A 24,733-nucleotide genomic window follows, 5' to 3' on the forward strand; every position below is an offset into this window, starting at 1 on the left:
TGTTGATTTATCTAGGGGGAACGGGTGTTGTGTATTGACCCAATTTGTAATGGCAGTTATAAGCTGTTAGCTGGATATGTTTAAATCAAGTCTCTAACTGTTTTCTTGTTAGCTACAAGCCTGCACTTTGGGTGGCAAATGGTGCTTTAAATTCATTGGCTGTCACCTAGCGGCAGTCTGGTATAAATAGAAGACAAGTGGCTGTTAGACTCACTTCTGTGTTCCTTCAATAAAGAGCTGCCTGATCAATGCCTCATCGAACTCAGTATTTAACATTAATCAAATCCCCCAACTGAATTGATTTTACAAATCAGAATGATGGTTCAGATCAAATAGCTAAATAGAATCATGTACTTGCAAATCAATTTGACAATTTGAAAAATCAATTCATTTTCCTGATTAATTCAAAATGTAAAAGGACAGCAGATCAACTATCAGACATGAAAATTAATCTATTTGTGGAGGTCATCTAGAGAGGTTGTATAAACCAATTCATGCAATTGAAAAGAATACACTCTAGTTTGCTGCTAAAATATTTATTACAAAGAAACAGATATTTAGAAATGATCAGGAGACATCTAGCAATTCAAAGCAAAAAGAGGATATCATAATCACTCATATTTCTATAAGAGTGGGAAAGTGCCATTGGAAAATGGGCATTCAGACTGATTGATCAGTAGTTTAAACATGATCTATAAAATATTTCAAGGGCCAGTATGCTTTTTTCTGCTATACTTTACAATATTGAATGCCATAATAAAAAAAAGCAACATAAGAAATATTTTACTGGCTTTTTAAACGGAACCTCAATTAAAAAGTATCTTTTAAACCTACACTATTCTAAAGATAAAATTTTTAAAGTAGACTTAAAATGGTGGGAAATTAATTGATTACTTACAAATTCTGATGGCACAAATAAAGGTGCCTTGGAACCTACTAAAAATGCCCATATCTGGCAATAAAATGATTTCTTAGGTGATTCTTTCATGCATAATTATAAATACAGAAGGCTCTTAGTAAAATAATGCAAAGTGTGAGCTTCTAGCAGACCTAGATGTGTCTTTTCTGCAGTAATAAGTTTGCAAAAGTAAAGTGACAGATGGCACATAACCATAACTTCCATTCAAAAATTATCATCCCCGGAATCACAAACATCCAATATTGTCTTGATTTTGGTGATCTGGGGAGAAAACAAAATTGATGCAGTTACCAATGTTCAAGAGAGTTCAATATTTCCACTTACAAGAGTCAGGAAGTTATTGTAAGTTAAAATAAGTTTAAAATCCATTTGTGTTCTGTTTTATATTGTGGACACCAAAAATATAGACAATTCATTCAGAAGTGATGAGTATTCTACATAGGTTGCTTTTAGAAAAAAAGAAAGAAACTATGAGCATCCAGTATTATTCAAACCACTCTTCAGTTTCACATATAATTCTTTATCTTTTCTGATTTTGGAAGAAAGAAAGAGCAAAGAGCACTGAAATTTAAGAAACCAAAACATGTTCTTTGAATATTATTCTCTAAAGTAATTAAAGATTTCAGAGCATTCAGATTAAAACATGTAGACATAAATCTACACTTTTTCCTCCCTCTGTCCCTCCTCAGCATTTTCTTGATTTTTTTAAATTATTAATTTATCACAATATAAAATACAAAGAAAATGAAAATAATGGGAAACCAGGACAGGAGAAAAGGAGAAAACATGAAGTAGAAAGGCGGAAAAAATCCTGTGAAGATGGCCATCCTTAAGGAAGCTTATCTCTTTTTCAGCTTACTAATGGAAGGAAAAGACATTCTTTTAGTTTATATTATTTTCCTGGTTTAGGGAGATATTCCATACAGCAGCAGTCTTCATGAAGCCTCAGGAGCTGTGCTTTGGATAAGTTCATGAGTTGTTCAGCTAAGGATGGGGCTGCAAGTATGTTGTGATTCAGGGTCAGCCTGTGGGTTCGGCAGTTGGGTCGGATGACTCAGAGGAGGAGGGGGGGTGTTGAAGAGCTTGCTGAGGGGGTTGAAGATCTTGCTGATGAGAGCCCTCAGCCAGGCCCCTCCCACCTGGTCACCACGGAGACCCAGCTGTGTGAGCCTGACAGCGTGGATGAAGATGACCCACAGCTGGCCCTGTTCAAGGACGCTTGACGCAAGAGGCAGTCAATCAGGAGTAAACAGAGGAAGGCAATGGGGCACCTCGGAAGGAGGCAGAGAGAAGCCACGCCCTGAACTGTATAAAAGGGGAATGCGTGGGAGGGCTGGTTTGCTGCAGGCAACCGCTTGATTTGTTCCTGTTTCATAGCTCCTGTTTCATGGTTGGTGTCTTGTTTTGCTCTGTTTTATCTTAATAAATTTGGCAGGCTTAATTCCAGCCTCTTGCCATTTGTAAAGGGGTTGTCCCTGCCTTTTCTGCAGGGCCGGTAGCAGGCTGGTACAGAACAAAGTATTTCATTGTTGAAAAAGCCAACATTTTGGAATTTATTTTTCAGATGGACAATAAGCCAAGAATTTCACTTCTTAATCATTTGATGGGGTTATTCTCTTCACTAGCTAAAAGAGGTTCTTTTTCAATCTGAAGATTTGTGCCATTTTTGAGACTCTTTTATTGTTAAATGATAAGGAAAAGAATTCCTGCAGGCAAACTAAAAAAAACACACCATGAAATACCTTTTTAAAACTTTGATGATAAACTATTATGAAGATGGTTTAAATACAGTACAACCCTCCCAGAGAAGAGCTCCAAGCAAATCTATAATTCTCAAGAGGACAAGTTTGGGGTTTTTAATTCATAGATACTAAGAAGTTGAGAATTATTTGAGAAAATGAGACTTCATAGACATTCAAGTGAAGAAGATATTTTCTATCTGGATAAGTTGGAGGGAGTGACTTAAATTTAATGAGTTAATTGGAGTTAGGATGGATTTCTACAAGTCTGATATATGTACTTGAAAGAAAGCTTTAATGTAATCTTTTGTTTATAAAAGTGAGTTTGAATTTTTTTTTCATATACAGTGTTTGAGTGATTCCTAAAGCTTGTAAAATATTATTGAAAGTGAATTTAAATATATTAATTTTAAAAGAAAATAAAAAGATGTATTAGAATTTAGAATTCATTGATTTTAGAAATATTTTAAAGAAAAGTTTAGAGTTTTCAAATATATGTTCAAAAATGTTTTTCCCCTTTAAGGTTAAAGAATCTGAAATAGTATAGTAAATGATGTTAACATCAATGATGATAGTCTATAAAGATTAATAAGTGGAAACAAAAACATATATTATTTCCCACAGCAAGAAAGAAGAATGATTTAAATTCTGTGTTATCACAGAAAAGAATAATTTTGTTTCCATTTGGAAACTGCTTCTGGATTTTGTGCTTGTGATAGAAAAAAAGTAAACTTTGAGTTTGGTTTTGCTAATTAGATAAGTCTGTTGTTATAGAAAAGGCTAGTATGTGTCATTGTGTAAAAGTAAAAAGTTGAGGTTGTAATGTTATTATTTTCTATTGTGCTAAAAAAGAAGTCAATACCTATCTTGGTATTTTCTTTTATCAAGAGCATGGAAAAATATATATTGTTTTACACAAGCAGAATCTGTGAACATTCCCTCACCAGGATTTGCATCATTATCCAACCATCACTGCAGAAGTATTAAGCAAGGTCACCATGATGCAAAGTACAAATTGAGCACAACATAATGGTTTTACAAAGCGGAGGTACCAGTTGCAAATTTTTTTGTATTTTTTTTTACTTTTTTTAAGGCAGATAAGTGTACTTGCATGTGCTGGAAGTGAATGTAAACTTTAATAAATTTTGAATATCTACAAAAATAAAATAATTGGATGGCTCAAGGGCAGTGCTATAAATTGCACTGAGTCCATTTTGTACAAATGTCAAGAGATGTTTCAAATTGCTATGGCCTCAAACAGAATCTGAATTATATTTCTGCTATTATGTAGGACAAGAACTGGCCTGTGAATAGACATGAAAAATGCAGGTAAATATTTTTATTATGTTCTGGGCTAAGCTGATCAGATGCATAAATTACTATTTAGTGTTTTCATCAGCTACAATCTTGAGGAGTTTTGGAATGTGCAAAAGGAGACTAGAAACTTGAACAAGCAAGCAGTTACCCATCATATGAGGAAAGAATTGTAGGAGAATATTATAATCATCTGAAAAAAAATTCCATGTCCGGATCCTTTTCCCACATAACCTTAGCATCTCAAGCATTTTGTCCCCCTTTTTCCATTTTTGTCCTACCTGAGGAATTACACATATGGTCTGACAGGCCTTCCTGGTCTATAGTCCTAGAAGAAATGGTAGATGGTCAGTTCTGTAATATACATAGATACAGTTCAGCTGTTTTCAAAGAAAAAAAGAAACATAATAAGTTATCAAATGGCGCATAGCCTGGATACCTATAGGATCACACCTTTCTCCTGTAACTGTCCATCCATTAAAATTTGATAAAGTTGGCAAACTCCAAATCCCAGATATAGAACAGTTTCACCTTGCAGGATCTAGGAGATGGCCCTCCCCTTCAGCTGCATCCACTCTGCAAAAACAGCATTCTTCCTGTACAGCGTTGACTCTGCTGCAATTTCATACATCTTTAAGGACCTGGTTCGTCTGTCAGGCCTTAGGACAAAGTCCTTCATAATCTACTCTAGTATTGGATTTATATTACATAATGAATAACTGGATTCTTTTTTATTAATGTTTTTCTCTGATATGCCATTGGTATCATTAATTCTTTATATTATTAAATTGTTGATTTTAAATCTAACATGTAACGTGCTTAAAGTTGCCGAGAGCTGACATACAAGTTGATTAAATAAATAAAGAGCTACCCTAGATCTCTAACCAAATAGGCTAATAATACCAATAAATTAAGTATTTACTTCCATCCAATTCAGAGATACCTTTTTCTTCTCTTTTAGTTTGCAATAATCACTATGGCACATTTATTTTCCTACATTATATAGACATTATTCCTAGGTATGTCAAATAAAACTTTCTTCCCAGATATTTTAAAGGACTTCTACTTTCTGATTTCTGATTCTTAATACAGCAACTTCTGATTTATCTTACCTATATCAGCACAATAGCTCCATTGACGGTCTTTGTCATAGTTCCTTGTGACAGAACACCAAAATATTCCATTGTCTGAATTTTGATTGGTGCAAGAATAGAATCTTTTCCCATTGTAGATGAATGGAAAGAAACAGCGCTTGCCTTTGGAGTTACCTTCATATTCTGTAGATATTGAAAACAGAAAAATAAAAAAGGAGGTAGCCTTTGTATTGGGATGAACTTTAATCTTATCCATAAACATTTCAACTCTCTGAAATCCTATTCTTTGTCCTATCAAGGACTGAAGGCCTAGGACCCCAAACTCCATTTTTCCAAATGACATCTTTAACCTCTCTTCTTGCAAAATAGTGCATTTCCTGCGCTCCCCCCACCACCTCTCTCCCCTACATTTTTTTTTACCCAGTTCTTTTGGATACTTAGAAAAAAGATTTTGAATCATTGGTGGAGATTAAATGAATCTATTCAACAAAAGAAGATAATTATAAAGGGCTGTAAAAAAAAGAAATTAAATGGATATTTTGACAATAACCTAAATAAAGGGACAAATTTAATGACTGTTTGAGATGCCAGTAAAGTGGTCCTGGGGGCCACTTTATACAGCATAATTGTCTAGAGAAGAAAAGTGTCAGTGGGAAAAGATAAAATCAAGAACTTATATGAAAATACCAGCATGGATTCCAACAATGGAGGCTTTCGTACACCCAAATTTAATTAATTATGAGAAACTTGTGACTTACAAATATATCTTGAATACTGATGGAAAACTACAAACTAAACAAGAATTGGAAGAACAGGGCATGGTGGCCACATCTGCAAATGCAAATGAGATATGAGAAAGATGCAAAAATATATGGTTTTTACAAAGACCCGACAGCATTAGGCCAGATACTATTGCCATCAGATGACAAATTGATTAAGATAGTGTACAGATTTCTGTTAAATTTAAAGATGGAAGATGAACAAGTTAAAGAAACAATGATAACTTGGGCAAAAAACTTTGGGCACAATGTAGTTAGAAAAATGGCAAAACCTATGGGAACGAAACTGCAAAATAACAAGGGCAGCTACTTATAAAGAAAATTTATGTAAAATGTTCTATAGATGCAAGACTAGCAAAAATGTTTAAAAATATGTCTAACAATTGTTGGACATGCAGACAAAATCCAGGCACGTATTATCATCTTTGGTGGACATGACCTAAAGCCAGTGGTGGGATTCAGCTGGTTTGCACCACTTCGGTAGAACCGGTAGCTAATTTTTTGTTGCCCAGGCCCAGAATGGACTTCCGGAAGCAGCATCCACACAGAGAACCAGTTGTTCACATATTTGAATCCCACAACTGCCTAAAGCAAAGAACTATTGGTCATAAATACATAGGTGGCTAGAAAAGATGATAGGAGCGTATGTAGACTATAAACTGGAATTATTTCTTTTAGGTATAATTTCAGAAAATTATGATAAAAATGTGTATACTTAATATCATATATATTAACAGCAGCAAGAATTACATTTGCTCAATACTGGAAAAATGAAGAAATACCATCTGAAGAAGACATAATTAAGAAAATTTTGGACTGTGCAGAAATGGATAGGCTCACATTGAAAATGAAGGGGAAGCAAGATTCAGAATACTTTCAAACATGGGAAAAATTTATAAATGGTTAGAGAAATGGAATAAAGAGTAGGAATAGGTATTATATGATATTAATGTCAAACATATAAACCAGACAACGTCTTGCTTACAAAATACTAAAGATTGTTACTGTAAAAATCAATAAAATATACATTAAAAAGTGTCAGGAAAAGATGGAAAAAATATTGTATGAAATTTGAAAGAAAAAAATTGAATTGCAAAGATGCCAATGAACTTTAAAATTTTACATCAAGTTAAACTGTTATGTCCAACTTGTCCACATTAACACTTCAGGAAATAGAAACTAAACTGAAATTATGTGAAACAAAAACACTTTTAGTTTCTAATAAAACAGGAAGATGGCTGGCATATAAATTAAGAAAGGAAGGACAAAATAAGTCTGATAATGAAAATCCATGAAGGCCGCAAGGTAATAACAGATAATAATCTCATTATAAAGCCCCTTCACAACTTATATTGCAACCATTACAGGAAGCAGGAACTTGACATACAAGAAATAGATTATCTGCAGAGACAACACTTACCTAAACTTTCACAAGCTCAGAGACATCTTATGAATGAGGAACACTATAAAGGCTGAAGCTGAGGCAAAGAGCCTCAGACCATAAGACAAGCATGGAATGAATGTGTCCTCTCCACATTCCAACTCCCTGTAAAACTCTCATCTAACCATGGCAAGTCCATGAAGATTCTACAAATCAACCTCAATTTACAACCATTCATGTAATAACCGTTTGAAATTGTAATGGCACTGAAAAATAATGACTTACAACCGGTTCATGTACTTATGACCATCATATCATCCCTAAATCTGAGCGCTTAGCAAGCAGTATGTATTTATGATAATTGCAACATCTCTGGATAATGTGATCAGTATTTACAGCCTTCCCAGCTGATTTCTGACAAGTTCAGTAAATCAGAACTCACAGTCACATAATTTCATGCCTAACAACCATGGGTAATTGATAGTCAACTAGGAAGGTCACAAACCCACAAACTCAGGCCTATGACATGTGATCCTGATTCAGCACTTCACAATTAGCATGCATTTATAATGATTGCAGTGTCCCACAGTGAGATGGTTGCTAATTGCGAGCTTCACAAATGGCTTCCAACAAGCAGAATCAATGGAGAAACTGGCAGTAAGTTGACAATCATAGTCTCATGATGTCATGCATAACAACCACATGCAGTTCACTTAACAAACAACCCAGAACTGCTATAAATCCTGTATGGTCATGTGATCTTTCACTTAATTACCACATCACTAAGCAACAGAGTTGTTGCCCCCCATTGCAGTTTTTAACTGGGGACTACCTGTATTTCCTTCTCCAGCATTTGCGGCAGACACACTGCCTTCCATTTAAATCCTGCTCGGATGCCTTGTCAGAATGTGCAATATATAGGTTATGCTCATATCCTATTTTATTTATTTATTTTGCCGCTGCTGCTGTAAAGAAGGGTGGGACTCTGTCCTTTATTGTGCTAGTTGTCTGAAAACTGAACAGAATAAAAACAAATTGGGCATGGAAAGAGAAGGCAGCAAAAGAAAGATCAAATCTAAAACAGATTGGATGAAGCATGGCAGCAGAAAAAAAATAAATTTGAAATCTCCCTGGAGGAATTCCTACGGTAGAAACAGTTGAGGAGAAGCTTGGAATATGGCTGGTTGCTCCTGTCTAAGCCTAATCCTTCATCATGTAACCCAGTTCTGATCACACATAGCCCACCTTATATTTTCCTAATTCACACATGCACAGAAACATGTGGCCACTGCAGTAAAAGAGTTGGAAAGAATTCCACAAGCCATGCTCTGCATCTTTTTCTCTACACTGCTTTTTTAAAAAACCCTGGGATTTTTTACCTTGCCATCAACAATATTTGTTGTTTACTCCATGTCAATTAATCTTATTGCTGTCCCTCACCAAGAATGCATTCTTTCACTCCAGTACTTTCATTTTCCCTATATATTTTCTTTTCCATTTCCACTTTCACATCCACTTTCACATCCATCCACTGCAAATATTTCAGTTGACTCACACGGACCTGTTTTCCCATCCTTAATCTGGATTTCATTTTTATCTGTAATTGAAGATCTTGATTTGCACATCTCATGTTGCATGAAAATTCCCCTCTGACAGGACATTTATTTGTTCCATTGAAATATCACTGTAGCCATTCAGAGTCTCTGGATTTTGAGGGGAAAGGGGAAAACAGGTGCCTATACCACACTGTAGTTTCTCCTACCTTCAGTGGCACATGCTCTCCATTTCCTGTCCTTGTCATAGTTTGCGGTTGTGGCACACCAAAACTGGCCATCATAAGCACCATCTTTTGTGCAATGATGGTAATCTTTGTTGTTGAATCTGAAGGGAAACTTGCAAGAAAGGAGTACTGAAAAGGAAATATAATGGGAGAATAAATTAAGCAGGACTCCTAAAAGACTTCTATGGACTAAGCTCACTTTCATTCAATTATTCCCCCTCCCCCTTGACTTCCACGTTTATTCCCACTTGCCATTACTTCTTCCTAAATCCTCTAACAAAAGAATAACTTAGTAGCTGAAGATTAATTTCTATAGTCGCAAAAGGTTATCAGATAGCATTCTGAGGGCATTTTGAGGAAAACACTTTTTTTCCTTGATGAACTCATGGCCAGTGATGGCTCCACAGCTGCTAAGTGTCTCCTCACTCACTATCCTAAATAGGGAGGGCTTAAATCAAAAGTCAAAAAGGTGTTTTAGAGCAGGCCTAGGCATGCAGACTGCATATGGCTGCATGCCTTCACCTCTTTAACCCTAAACATGCATTTTCCTTGCATTCCAGAGAAATCTTCAACTTCTTACTTATTCCAAAGCACATTATCAACTTTGAATCCAAAGCACTGCACTTCCTTATGTCCTGATACCTTTGTGAGCTTCACACTACTAAAGACACCATCAAATTGGCCCAGCAAATACTTTCAATTTAAATAGTTACAATTTGATTTTAATTTGAAATATTAAAACTATTTTTTCAATTCAATTGGTTATTTGCCCAATGGCTCCTACTAATCCTTCCCTATGTAAAGGTGGACTAAGAAAATAAAAATGTACAAACATGTAATACAAATGCAAGCTAAGGTACTATCTAATCATAGTCTTTTCTGTACAGTAACACATCTTATAATTTTTCCATCCATAGGAATTGATGTATCAATCTTCTGTTATCTGACCTTCAGTTGACCTTCTGCTTTCACCTTCAGCTACAACTGCAAACTATTAGGCATCTTCTTTCTGCTTCAAATAGCCCAAGTAAATTGTTTACTTAGTGACTTTTTTCAATGCACTTCTACCACTTCTTCTTATTAGAGGTGTGTTAAACTGAACAGGTACCGTATATACTTGAGTATAAGCCGACTCGAGTATAAGCCGAGACCCCCAATTTCACCCCCAAAAACTGGAAAAAGTTGGTGACTTGAGTATAAGCCGATCCGCCGTTCTGCAAGCCTCCGCCGCCGGCTGCTTCGTTCCGCAGCGGAAAGAAGCAGGCAGGCTGCTTCGTTCCGCAGCGGAAAGAAGCAGGCAGGCTGCTTCGTTCCGCAGTGGAAAGAAGCAGCCTGCTTCGTTCAGGCTGCTTCGTTCCACAGCGGAAAGAAGCAGGCAGGCAGGGGGCGGAGGAACGGAGACCCGGCGATGTTTGGGGAGGTTTGGGCGCCTCTCCAAATATCCCCAAACGTCGCCGGGTCTCCGTTCCTCTGTGCCCTGCCTGCCTGCTTCTTTCCACAGCGGAAAGAAGCAGGCAGGCAGGGGGCGGAGGAACGGAGACCCGGCGACGTTTGGGGAGGTTTGGGCGCCTCTCCAAATATCCCCAAACGTCGCCGGGTCTCCGTTCCTCTGTGCCCTGCCTGCCTGCTTCTTTCCACAGCGGAAAGAAGCAGGCAGGCAGGGGGCGGAGGAACGGAGACCCGGCGACGTTTGGGGAGGTTTGGGCGCCTCTCCAAATATCCCCAAACGTCGCCGGGTCTCCGTTCCTCCGCCCCCTGCCTGCCTGCTTCTTTCTGCTGTGGAAAGAAGCAGGCAGGCAGGGCGCAGAGGAACGGAGACCCGGCTTCGTTTGGGGAGGTCTCCGGACGGCGGTGGCTTGGGAGAGGTGAGCGCGATCCCGGAAGCTCCAAAGCCTCGGCCGCGCACAAGTCCTCGGTAAGTTTTTTTGTTGACTGGAGTATAAGCCGAAGTGGAATTTTTCAGCCCAAAAAGTGGGCTGAAAAATTCGGCTTATACTCAAGTATATACGGTAACTTCTGGCTATCACTGGAGATGGTGATCAATAAGAAATCTCATGTTTATAGAGAAATAGAAAACATATCCCTGAATGGCAAATCAGTTCTAGTTTGTTGCCAAAAAACCCAACATGGATATATTCTTGTAGTCCTCAAGAATCAATTTCTAAGATAAAAATGACTTTATTTACTCTTGTATTGCCTTACTTTAGATATATAACATCTCTTTATGCTTTGTTCATCAATGTTATTCCCAGTATACTACTCAGAGATAAATTGGATTGATAAATGGTAACTGTTAGAAAGTGGTCTCTAGAGTTTTTGCAACTTAGTGTGGATTTGTACATGATTCTCCCCTCTTCCAGTCTAATAATTAGCAGAGCTAGTTAGCAGGAATGTCCAAAGTATTTCCTTCTATTATGTGTTTTTCCATACCTGAGGGTGTACAGTAAGTCCATTTTGGGTCTGTATCATAGTTTCCAGTTAAAGAGCACCAGAGCTTTCCACTAGAAGATCCAGCTTTTGTGCAAAATGAGTAGGATTGTCCCTTGTAGATAAAAGGAAACACACATGCCCCCTGTGAATTTGTAGCTAGTCCTGAACAGTGATGAAAATGTGAATAAGAGAGTCATTAACCACTGGTTTTGGGGTTCAGCATTTAAGTTAATGTATTTTGGCTCAACTGCAATATATCATACATCATACTAAAAACAAATCTATTTGAAAAGGTGAATCACGTTACTTAATCTCATATGACTATTCAAATTGGAGATACTAATATAATAAACTAGAATTGGGCATTTTATGGCCCCCAATCACATCCAGCTCTTTGGCTGTCCCTTCAGGCCTGTATGAGGTCAATTGGAAAATAGAAATCAAATGTAAATACAGTAAGTGCTCTGCAGGGGGGGCAGGAAAAGAAGCCCATATTAGGCTCTGCACAGTGATCAGGTGCTCTGTCACTTGGCTGGCAGTCACAGGAAGGCAAGGAGAGAAGGCCCTTTTCTGCACCTGCACAGTGCTCATTCCTCACCTGTAGCAACCGGAAGAGGCAGCAGTGGTCATCATATAAGGGGATGGGCTCAGACACCCAATGCCATATCCTCAAAGCACAGCTTTGCAGGTGAGTGGGTAGTGGGTGGAGTTCAGTCAGGAGTTATTGGTTTGGCCTTCCACAGCAGCCCCAGTTCCTCAATGGCTCTTTGGGGAAATTAATTGTCCACCCCTAATTCAACCATTATTTGTGTTTTAATTGAACATTATCAGCTTCCATGACCATTAACTTATTTCTCAAGATTTAAGAGACTGAATCAAGGACCTTGGCTATATGCCCTGCTTCTAAACTATATAGTATCATTTCTCCCTTCCTCCAAAATGTATTCATTTCTGTGCCACTCTCAACTTTATTTATCCATTTTTTTATCAATTAAAAGGTCTTCTTACTTTCCTTTATGTACAATACCCTAGACATACCAATTACACCAAATAAGCTAATACCACACAGTTATCTTACTGGTATCAGCACAGTAGCTCCATTGTCCATCATTATCATAACTTCCAGTTGTTGCACACCAGAATCTTCCCATTTCTGCATCTTCATTGGTGCAAGTGTAATAAGTACGTTTCTTGTACATATAGGGGAACACACATCGTTTTCCACCAGAATTACCACCATATTCTAAGCATAACAGAAAGGAATAAAACATATTATTTTAATAGTGTTCTGTATGATATTATTCCCCTTCATGGATTACTGCCTTGTCGTGGCGAAGGGGCTTGCATAATTCAATGAAGCTATGAGCTATGCCATGCAGGGCCACCCAAGACGGAAAGGTCATAGCAGAGACTTCTGACAAAATGTGATACACTGGAGAAGGAAATGGCTACCCATTCCAGTATCTTTGCCATGAAAACCCTATGGACAATACCAAAAGGCAAAAAGATATGACGCTGGAAGATGAGCCCCTCAGGTTGGAAGGTGTCCAATATGCTACTGGGGAAGAGCAAAGAACTAGTATTAGTAGCACCAGAAAGAATGAAGCGACTGGGCCAAAGCCGAAAGGACGCTCAGCTGTGGATGTGTCTGGTGGTGAAAGGAAAGTCCGATGCTGTAAAGATTTTTTCTCCATAGGAACCTGGAATGTAAGATCCATGAATCAAGGCAAGCTGGACGTGGTCAAACAAGAGATGACACGACTGGAGTAGCCTTCATAGTCAATAAAAGAGTAGGAAAAGCAATACTAGGATACAATCCCCAAAATGATAGAATGATCTCAATTCGAATCCAAGGCAAACCATTCAATATCACAGTAGTCCAAGTCTATGCTGTTAGATGTTTTGTGCCAGCCATGGCAGTTCCCCAAAAAGGTCATCAGATGGGAGCAAAGAGGCTTCTTTGCTCCCACTGGTGGGTCAGGGGTCCCCGGCCCCTGAAGCCCCATTGGCAAGAGAGTTTTATGGTAAGGGAGTGCCTGAGACCCCCCATAAAAACCTCTGCTCAAGGGGCTGCTCTTTGTCTGTCCATGCTATGCTTGCTTGCTCTCTCTTTGTTCTCTCTTCTGCTAGCTTACAATCCAGGCATGGAGGCCTCCATGCCAGGAAACTCTTTCTATTTACTTTATCGTTAAATAAAGCTTTGAATGATCACATTCCTGTGTGATGCCTTTTACTTGGAAGCACCTTAACGATCCATCGACCTCGTGAGACCATCTCACAAGTTGGAAGCAGAGGATGGTTTAAGGCAACGCTTCCAAGCCACGCAAGATGCCTGGAGGTTCAAAGAACCCATTTGAAACGGATTGCAGGAGGTCCCCGATTGTGACAAGGAGTCTTCAATCAAAGACGGCAGCCCTGCATCCAGCCCCTGACGCAAGCTCCGCTCCAGGTGAGAGCACAGATGACCTCTATTCCCCCAGAGGACCCAGCGGAGCGCCAGGGACCCCTTCGCATGCCTCCCTACAGCTGCAAGCCACAGAGGGAAGCATGGAAGGCTTGCAGTCCACCCAAGACTGCCCAGACACAGCGGAAATGGCCCGGGCCCAAGACAGGCACCGCGTGGACCAAATGACTGACCAGGAACGCAAGGAGTTGCTTCTAAAGTTCCTTGCAACACAAAGGATGCCACAAGCCTCTCCACGGGGGATGCCAGTACAGGAGGCCTCTGGACACCGGGTGAGTCCTTCCCCAGCTCCCACGAGGCCCCCTAACATGGCGCCAGCCACCTTGAGTGACCCCGGGACCCCAGAGCTTTTGGCACGAAATTTCCCGCCAAACACTAATCTGCAACTTCCGCCCCCAACCGGAAACAAGATGGCGGCCCCCAGGACACCCACATGGTCTGATAAAGATAGGCCTCAACCAAGCCTGGAGGCCCAGCAATCTGGAGCATCCAGCCAAAGCAGCATGGAAACCCCCTGGTCCTCCCCACCAGAAAGCCTCAAGGCCTATGATGGCAGTGAAGCCTGCCCAGCCAAGCCTACTGCAGCACAGATTGGAGCAAATATCCGGACCTCTGGAGGCTAAAACAACTGCAGCCTCAACATCGGGGGTAGCCAGCCTCCCTCGCCAACCCCAGGGGGCTCCCGGAAGAGTTCCAAGGCCTCCAACCCTCTCCCTGGGTCCTAACTGCTGGGAGGCGTCCAGCCTGGAGCCTCCCAACTACGTCCTGCAACCCCAGAGGACCCCCAGTGAACCCCCGGGGCCCCCAGCCTACTTTTTGCCACCGCCCAGTCGCCCTGCTTGCCAGATGGTCTTCAGGGGGGCTCCGGAAGAGGCCCCCCCCTCCAGAGCCGTTTTCAGCTGCTCCCAGGTTCTTCAGGACCAGCGATGGCTTCAGGCAATCCGGGCAATCCATGTGCCATCCAGCCTCCATCCTGCGATCTTCGCCCCCCCGGTGAGTATTCCAATGCCAGGGGGGCTTCAGGAGGAATCTTCGGAGCTTTTGCGGCCCTCAGTCCCTTTTCAGGCCCAAATTCCAGCCTACAGACCCAGGGCTGGGCCTAGTACAGAGGCAGGAAGTGCTCCCTCTGCCTCATGGGCTCAAATGAACCCCGAGCATGCCCAGTCGGGCCCCCCAACTCCGAGCATGCTCAGTCGGAGCCATCCAAAAATCAGAGAAAAATACCACCACCTACCAGCAGAGGGATCCCTCTTCCATTCACCTCAATAGAGAGCTCTCACATGGATAGAAATGGACAAAGGACTGGAAAAAAAATTCTTTTTCATTCCCAGATCTCTTCACCTGTTTCTGCGCTCTCAAATAATTTTGAAAAACTGCAACTTGGGGGGGGGGAATTTCAGCAGATGGAATAAAGAAGTGCAGGTATATCTATTAGAGCAAGGGACTCTAGAGATGGTTCTGGACCCCCCACCTCTTCCCTGGAGACCCCAAGAAGAGTGGTATCATAGGAAAGCATATACCACTCTACTGAGTTCACTGGATACTAACTTGTACTCCAGCATTCCAGATGGACTCACAGCTGGTGAACTTTGGCGGTTATTATACAATTTATTCAACAGTGACACCATAGGTTCGATCACCAGACTCACAACTGAGTTTTACACCACCACACTGAAGTTTGGGGCTAGCATGCCTGAACACCTGGGAAAATTGAAGACACTCAGGGCAGAACTGATGTCCAGAGACTACCCTGTAACTGATGCGAACATGGTCGCTGTCATTCTGGCTTCCCTGGACAGAAGTTGGAGCAGCTTCATTGTTTCACTGGAGGGGACAATGAAGGAAGCCATGACTGTATCCTACCTCACAGGCAGACTCATTGAGGAAGATAAGAGATGAAGAGATGCAGGAGAATACGCCAAAGTTATCACCCAGCGAACCAGCAGGAGGCACCACAGCTCAGAGCAGGTTAATGCTCTACTTAAGTGTTTCATCTGTGGCTCTGAGGGGCATCTGAAGAAAGACTGCCCCCATCAACAACAAGGCCCCAAACTTGGTCCCAATCAAGTAAGGGGCAAGGGGCAAGGAAGGGGGCGTGGCGGGGGCAAAGGTAGTGCCAAGGGCATTTTGTGTGTACTTGTGCTCTCACCCCCACCACAAAAGCTGATAGCCCCACTGACTTATGGTTACTGGACTCTGGAGCTTCATCTCACATTACCAATATGAAACAAGGGTTTAAAAGGTTAAAGAAAATTAACTCATCTGTCAAGGTGGCCAATGGTGATAAGGTTTTAGTTGTTGAGGAGGGCACTGTTTCTGTACCCGGGCTGAAGGGGTATTGCATGCTCCCTCCATTGCTAACAACTTATTAAGCATTATCAAATTATGTGACGATGACAAGGTGGAAGTTTTATTTCGCAAAGGGGGAGGTCATGTCACCCAGAACCAGAGGGTCATTGGAAGTATTGCCATCATAAATGGTTTGCCATACTTCTCCCCTGAGAACCCAGCCACCTCAGAAGGAGCCCCACAGCCAGCCCCAAGGCTGTTTAAGGAGCACAAGGCCGAAGCGGTTGTACCCAAGCGACCTCAGCCAGCCCCACGGCTTTCCAAGGGCAGTGTGGACAAGAAACCCGAACCTCAGCAAGCACCTAAAGCACCGCTCAAGGCAACCAGAGCCAAGAGGGTGTCAGTGGGGAAGCCGCTCCACAATAAGTGTGCCCATCTCTTACACCGAAGATTAGGTCATGTGAGCTTCCCTGTAGTTAAAAAGATGGTAGAGTTTGCTGAGGGAGTCCAGCTCAAGGATTGTAAGGTATTCCTGGACTGTGCTATCTGTAAGAGGGCCAAGAGGAAGTCTGCCCCCATCCCTAAGGTGTCACTGCGTAAGACCCAATACCCGTACCAACTAGTACATGCTGATTTGGTTGGGCCTTTCACACCATCCCTAGGGAAAAGTCAGTATTTTCTCACTGCCGTTGACGATTTTTCACGGTACGGCCACGTGTATACCCTCATAGAAAAATCCGAAGCCTTTGATGCTATAAAATCACTGTACAACTTTGTAGAGACCCAGTAGAAGACCAAGATCGCACAACTGCAGAGCGACCGCAGGGCTGAGTTCATGTCCTGAAAATTCCAGGACTGGGTAAGGCGTAAGGGCATCCACCATTTTCTTACTGCGCCATTCACCCCTGCTCAAAATGGCATAGCAGAGAAAAGAAATGGAATCCTGCAAACTATGGTGCGTAGTCTGATTGCGGACGCTGGGGTCGCAGAATCATACTGGGCAGAGGCGGTGAAATATGCCAATTACACCTTAAACCGCACCTGGAGCAGTGTTGTGAACCAGACCCCATATTTCCTGGTCCACGGTAGGAAACCAAGTCTGGGACACTTGCGAGTGTTTGGCTCCTACGCTTGGGTGCACATCCCCAAGCAGCTGCGGAAGAAGGGGAGATCTGTCTCCCAGAGACTGAGGCTCTTGTGCTACGCTCCTGGCTCCAAGGCCTACCATTTCCTGGGAGAAGGGGGCAGGGATTGTGACTTCCCAAATGATCTGAGCCCATATATCAACCGACCCAGCAAGGACACACCGACCATGACATCACCTGAGAAGACCACATACCCTGCCACCGACGAAAGTGAGGAACAAGACGAAGATGTCATCCTACCTGGATCAGATGGGGAGGATGAGCCGTCCAGTCCCCCAGCGATGCCTCAGAGACCCGCGGAAGAAAAGGGTGGTGAGTGGCAGAAGGTAAGGAGGTCAAAGCGGTCCAACAAAGGGATCCCGCCAAAGAGAATCGACATTGGGCACATCACGTCTGTCAACAGCGTTGTGGTCACCCCAAAATCCTTCTCTGACATCCAGGAGCTGCCCATCAAAGAACAGGAGAAATGGCAGCTCGCGATGGAGAAGGAAATGCAGAGCCTAAGAAAACTCAAGGTCTTCACCCCCCAGCAACCACCAAAGGAGAGGAAAGTCATTGGCACAAGGTGGGTTTACAAGGCCAAACCACTTGCCAATGGCCTCTACCTGTATAAGGCCCGTTTGGTAGCTCAGGGGTTCGCCCAGCGCTACATGGAGGACTACGGGGAGACTTACTCTCCAACCGTCTGGGCAGAGAGCGTCAAGGCCACCCTCGTAACTACAGCCGCTCTGGGGGAGGAAGTCTTCCAATTCGACATCCAGATGGCTTACCTCCACATCAACTTGGACCGGCAGATCTACGTGAGGGCCCCTCCTGGCTACCAGCAAAAAGGGGGAAATAGATGGTTGCTCCACAAAGGGTTATATGGTCTCAAGCAGTCAAGGAAACTATGGTACGACTGCCTTAGAAAAAGTTTAGAACGAGTTGGTTTCACTGCATCCCATGCAGATGAATGTGTTTTCACATGCAACTCCAAGGGTACCACAGAACGGGTGTTAGTTTATGTGGATGACCTACTATATGTAGGGCCTGACAAGGAAGGGTGTGATGAATTTGCCAAGACCCTGGAGGAAACGTTTACCCTGAAGTCTTTGGGGTGGGTTGACAAGTACTTGGGTGTGCACATCTTGGCCACTAAGGGGGGGTTCGCCCTATCTCAGGAAGAAAAGATGGAGGAGCTATTGGCCAAATGCAAAATGGCAGAATCTAACCCAACGCGTAGCCCAATACAAAGTGACTATTACAATCACACTCACAAAGACGGTCCTGAGTTCACAGATAATACGCTTTACAGATCTGTGATCAGCTCCTTGCTATATATCAGCAATTGGAGCAGGCCTGACATAGCTTTAGCTGTGAATCTCCTGTCCAGGCATGTGGAACACCCAAAGGAATTCCACTGGACTGCTGTTAAAAGGGTACTTAGGTACCTCAGGGGCATGACCGATGCTCTCCTTGTGCTGGAACCAGAGAAGGGGAAGACGGCCTAGCTCTCCACTTACTCAGAACCAAACTGGGCTGGCGACACCAAGAGTAGACGGAGCACCTATGGTTTCCTCATATTGCTAAATGGCTGTCCTATCCATTGGCATGTTAGGCAGCAAAAATATGTTTCTTGCTCCACTGCTGAGGCTGAATATGCCAGCCTGTCAGACATGGCCAATGATTTGATTTGGTTCGATGCTCTGATAACGAGCATCTGGGCACCTCCTCCTCTGCCCATCCAAATTCAAGAGGATAATACAGCTGCAATTGCAATCTCGGGGGCATATGCAGTGGGCTCTAGGTCCCGCCACATAGACATACGCTATAAAAATGTCAGGCAGCTTGCCAAAGAGGGTTTTATACATGTTGAGCATTGTAACACAACTGACCAGATAGTTGATCTGTTCACCAAACCTGTTCCCATTGACCGGCACAAAATTCTGTGTAAGCGTTTGGGTTTGGTCCTCTGAACATGAATATACATGTCTATGACACCTTCTCGCCCCCTCACACACATTCACTGGTCCCTGTCATTGGCTGGCAAGAAGGGGAATTGTTAGATGTTTTGTGCCAGCCATGGCAGTTCCCCAAAAAGGTCATCAGATGGGAGCAAAGAGGCTTCTTTGCTCCCACTGGTGGGTCAGGGGTCCCCGGCCCCTGCATCCCCATTGGCGAGAGAGTTTTATGGTAAGGGAGGGCCTGAGACCCACCATAAAAACCTCTGCTCAAGGGGCTGCTCTTTGTCTGTCAATGCTATGCTTGCTTGCTCTCTCTTTGTTCTCTCTTCGGCTAGCTTACAATCCAGGCATGGAGGCCTCCATGCCAGGAAACTCTTTCTATTTACTTTATCGTTAAATAAAGCTTTGAATGATCACATTCCTGCGTGATGCCTTTTACTTGGAAGCACCTTAACGATCCATCGACCTCGTGAGACCATCTCACATATGCCCCAACCACCAGTGCTGAAGAGGATGAAATTGACCAGTTCTATGAAGCCCTACAGCACCTTACAGAACTAACACCAAAAAATGATGTTCTTATCATTATGGCGGACTGGAATGCTAAAGTAGGAAGCCAAAAGATAACCAGAATAACAGGCATGTTTGGCCTTGGAGTACAAAATGAAGCAGGGCACAGGCTGATAGAATTTTGTCAAGAGAATACAATGGTCATAGCAAACACTCTTTTCCAACAACCCAAGAGACGACTTTACACATGGACATCACCAGACGGTCAACACAGAAATCAGATTGACTATATGCTCTGCAGCCAAAGATGGAGAAGCTCTATACAGTCAGTAAAAACAAGACCAGGAGCTGACTTTGGCTCAGACCATGAGCTTCTCATTGCAAAGTTTAGGCTTAAACTGAAGAAAGTAGGGAAAAGCACTAGACCACTCAGGAATGAATTAAATCATATCCTTATTGAATATACAATAGATTTAAGGAATTAGATCTGATAGACAGAGTGCCTGAAGAACTATGGACAGAGGTTTGCAACATTGTACAACAGGTAGCAACCAAAACCATCCCAAAGAAAAAGAAATGCAAGAAAGCAAAATAGCTGTCTGAGGAAGCTTTGCAAATAGCTGAGGAAAGGAGGCAAAGGAGAAAAAGAAAGATACGCCCAATTGAATGCAGATTCCAGAGAATAGTTAGAAGAGATAAGAATGCCTTCTTTAATGAACAGTGCAAAGAAAAAGAAGAAAACAATAGAATAGGGAGGACCAGAGATCTCTTCAAGAAAATTGGACAGATGGAATGTTTCATGGAAAAATGGGCATGATAAAGGACAAAATGGCAGGGACCTAACAGAGGCAGAAGAGATTAAGAAGAGGTGGCAAAATTACACAGAAGAACTGTACAAGAACAAGCTTAATGTCCCTGATAATCACAATGAGGTGGTCACTGACCTCAAACCAGACATCCTAGAATGTGAAGTGAAATGGGCCTTAGAAAAGCTGAGCAACAACAAAGCTAGTGGAGGTGACAGTATTCCAGCTGAGCTATTCAAAATCTTAAAAGACGATGCAGTAAAAGTGCTACACTCAATTTGCCAGCAAATTTGGAAAACTCAACAGTAGCCACAGGATTGGAAAAGATCAGTTTACATTCCAGTCCCAAAGAAAGGCAGTGCCAAAGAATGTTCAAACTATCACACCATTGCACTCATTTCTCATGCTAGTAAAGTTATACTTAAAAACCTACAAGCTAGACTCCAGCAGTATGTGGATCAAGAACTACCAGAAGTACAGGCAGGATTTCAAAGAGGCAGAGGAACTAGAGATCAAATTGCCAACGTACGCTGGATCATGGAGAAAGCTAGAGAGTTCCAGAAAAACATCTACTTCTGCTTCATTGACTATGCTAAAGCCTTTGATTGTGTGGATCATAACAAACTGTGGCAAGTTCTTAAAGAGATGGGCGTACCAGACCATCTTATTTGTCTCTTGAGAAACCTATATGTGGGCTAAGAAGCAACAGTGACAACTGGACACAGAACCACTGATTGGTTCAAAATTGGGAAAGGAGTCCAGCAAGGCTGTATATTGTCACCCTGCCTACTTAACTTATATGCAGAGCACATTATGAGAAAGGCAGGGCTAGATGAATCAAAAGTTGGAATTAAGATTGCCGGAAGAAATATCAACAACCTAAGATATACAGATGATACCACTCTAATGGCAGAAAGTGAAGAAGAACTAAAGAGCCTCTTGTTGCGGGTGAAGAAGGAGAGTGCAAAACTTGGGTTGAAACTTAACATTAAGAAAACCAAGATCATGGCATCCGGCCCTCTCAATTCCTGGCAAATAGATGGGGAAGAAATGGAGGTAGTGACAGATTTTATTTTTCTGGGCTCAAAGATCACTGCAGATGGGGACTGTAGCCAAGAATTGAGGCCTTTGAACTATTGTGCTGGAGAAGACTCCTGCGAGTCCCTTGGACTGCAAGGCGATCAAACCGGTCAGTCCTAGAGGAGATCAACCCTGACTGCTCTTTAGAAGGCCAGATCCTGAAGCTAAAACTCAAATACTTTGGCCACCTAATGAGAAGGAAGGACTCACTGGAGAAGAGCCTAATGGTGGGAAAGATTGAGGGCAATAGAAGAAAGGGATGACAGAGAATGAGGTGGCTGGATAGAGTCACTGAAGCAGTAGGTGTGAGCTTAAATGGACTCCAGAAGATGGTAGAGGACAGGAAGGCCTGGAGGAACATTGTCCATAGGGTTGCGAAGGGTCAGACACGACTTCGCAGCTAACAACAACAACATGATATTATTTCAGATTTTTGTTTCATATTATTGAGCCCTTTGTCATGTGTGCATTCGAAGAGTCATATATCTTATGAACCATGGTGGCACAGTGGTTAGAATGCAGTATTGCAGGCTAGTTCAATTCTCATCAGCTCAAGTTTGACTCACCCTTCCACCCTTCTGAAATCAGTAAAATGAGGGCCCAAATTGTTGGGGGCAATATGTAAACTGCTTAGAGAGGCTGCAAAGCAGTATATACCGTATTTTCCGGCGTATAAGACGACTGGGCATATAAGACGACCCCCTACATTTCCTGTTAAATTATAGGGTTTGGGCTATACTCGCCGTATAAGACTACCCCTCTTCCAACGCACACCAAATAAAAATTAAAAAACATCAGATTTGATTTTAATATGGTAATTTTAATTCAAATACTTATGACATGCAGGTACTTAGTACGAAAACTGTCACTTATAAACATAAAGCTGTTTGTCATCAAACATGTAAACATAAAACAGTGCAAGTGGATTAAACTTTTCCTAATTCACTCTAAAGCTTTCCCTGTGCAGAGCCTTAAGTAACACCAGCTGCCTGCAATTAGTGCAGGTTCGCATCCCACCAGGCTCAAGGATGAATCAGCCTTCCATCCTTCCGAGGTAGGTAAAATGAGGACCCAGATTGTTGGGGGCAATAAGCTGACTTTTAATAATGCTGCTGGGGGGGGGGCGAAAGCCCTAATAAGCAGGCATATACATAGAATGAAGGCTATTGCTAAGCACATTGATTTGTGCTTTAAATTGTAAGCCGCCCTGGGTCTTCGGAGAAGGGCGGGATATAAATGGGATTACAAAAAAAAAAGACCAAATGGGAGATCTGCTCCAGATTTTCCAGCCAGCCCGCCCATTTCCTGAGTCAAATGTGTCCTTAGAGCTAAGCAGCTGCTTTCACTGCAGCATTCCCCACCTGCCTTTCAAGTTGGAATAGACTACAGCTGCTCTTCAACTTTAGAAGGAAAGACGCCCAGACCCCAGCCTGTAAAAAATCACAGACTGCAGCTTCTTCTCCAATTGGTCCTGCTTTCCCTGCGCAGACAAAATGGGAGATCCGCTCCAGGTTTTCCAGCCAGCCTTGTCCCTAAAGTTTCAGCACCCGGCGTATAAGACAACCCCTGACTTTTGAGAAGATTTTCATGGATTAAAAAGTCATCTTATATGCCTGAAAATACGGTAAGTCTAAGTGCTATTGCTATTATGTTTCAAGCACAATGTTTAAAAACAAGTATCCAGTTTCCAAAATAGACTGAAAATTGAAAGTTGCTTTGGAATAGTCTTACCCTAATGTGGGTTTAGAATTATGGAAGAAATTTCTCTGCCCACCCAACAAACCAATTTCCTTGGTAAAAAGGAAAAGGGTAAAAGAGACTATCATGAAACAAGATTTATAAATAAGATTCACAAGGAGTGAGTTCACATATCATGATAAATCAGAAATGTTATTATCATGTACCCAAACCATAGGCACTTTTCTAAAATACATTAATGCTTTTTATGTAATTTGAGCCATTTGAACCATTTCTGGTAGTCTTGTATAATAAAGATGCACATTGATGGGCAGTTACATTGTTGTTGTGGAGCTAGGTTAAGCTTACAAAAGTGCAGACAAACTTCCTATAATGCCTGTTTTAATTATATACCAGATTAGGCCTAGAAGCATTATAAAAGGAATCAGTTGGCTGTTTCAGGATAATTGTTATATTTCCTACCCCTAGCTAGTAATGTAGCTCAAAAATGTAAATATGTCAAACCTTCAGTAGCACAATTCTTCCATTGTGGAGATATATCATAGTTTGGAGTTGTAGCACACCATGGGCGATTGTCGTTTGCAACTTTAGTGCAAGAATTGTAGGTTTCTCCTTTGTAAATAAATGGGAAGACACAAGGAGGAGGAACTAAAATGGAAAAAGAAGACAATATCAGGATTTAAGAAATTCCCTGCTAAGCATTCATTCCTTGATTTAGAAGTAAGAAACGAGTCATGCAACAGAACTAAACACTATATACCGTAAATTACCTAAATAAACACTTCCTGAAAATCAAACACTCCCTGAAAAGCAAAGATCAACATATTCTATCCCAGGTAAAATGAATCAACACATTTTCTTTACCTGCTGCAAGGAGTGCTTGAAGAAGAGTACTGAATAAAATAAATGCTATTATTGTGGCCATTTTCTCTCTAAATGCACCTGACAACCCTGGAGAGCTGTGCGTCCTTCAAGACTATGTGATGAAACTAAATTGAACACACTAAGATGAAGATCGAAGCAATATTTCTTTATTCTGCACAGGACACAGGGAGACTTCCCTAAAAGCCTGTGTGTTATTGTTGAATTCAGCCAACTCTTTTATACTCCCAAACCACAAAACTCACAATCCTGAATGCTGTCATTTCCTTTGCCTTATATGGCTAAAAACTCCTACAGGAGTTACAAATATATCTATGTACATAAACTGACCACAGGTTTTCACAATGTAACTCTTTCAGCAAGCTCTATGCTTTATATATTCTTTCTGGAAATAATTGAGGATATTTGCAACATCTGCAAGTCTAAGATTTTCATTTCAACTTGTGCAACTTGTCTTAAAATATATTTGAGAGTTGCAAA

At 41.8% G+C, this 24,733-nt stretch overlaps 1 protein-coding gene across 1 annotated transcript; it reads right to left on the reverse strand.

Annotated features, from left to right (window-relative positions):
* Positions 1-528: 528 nt before the first annotated feature.
* LOC308677478 (epididymal sperm-binding protein 1-like) lies at positions 529-24,402 on the reverse strand. Its single transcript, XM_081343922.1, has 8 exons — positions 24,236-24,402; positions 23,876-24,019; positions 12,515-12,679; positions 11,437-11,598; positions 8,989-9,135; positions 5,085-5,249; positions 4,254-4,300; positions 529-1,180 (listed from the first exon to the last, which is right to left on the reverse strand). Exons 1-7 carry the CDS (start codon positions 24,294-24,296, stop codon positions 4,293-4,295), a joined length of 852 nt encoding a protein of 283 aa, XP_081200048.1. The 5' UTR covers positions 24,297-24,402; the 3' UTR covers positions 529-1,180; positions 4,254-4,292.
* Between the last annotated feature and the right edge of the window lie 331 nt (positions 24,403-24,733).

This window comes from Vipera berus, assembly GCF_964194415.1.
Source record: "Vipera berus genome assembly, chromosome: Z".
In the NCBI taxonomy this organism is placed as follows: Eukaryota; Metazoa; Chordata; class Lepidosauria; order Squamata; family Viperidae; genus Vipera; species Vipera berus.

Excerpts from the sequence above, each read along its gene's own strand:
- LOC308677478 (XM_081343922.1), bottom strand. The coding sequence starts at position 24,296 with ATGGCCACAATAATAGCATTTATTTTATTCAGTACTCTTCTTCAAGCA. Across the intron at positions 11,599-12,514 it reads GAGCTACTGTGCTGATACCA|GACTAGCTACAAATTCACAG; the intron begins GTAAGATAACTG and ends ATCACTGTTCAG. Across the intron at positions 5,250-8,988 it reads GAGAGCATGTGCCACTGAAG|AATATGAAGGTAACTCCAAA; the intron begins GTAGGAGAAACT and ends CAATATCTACAG.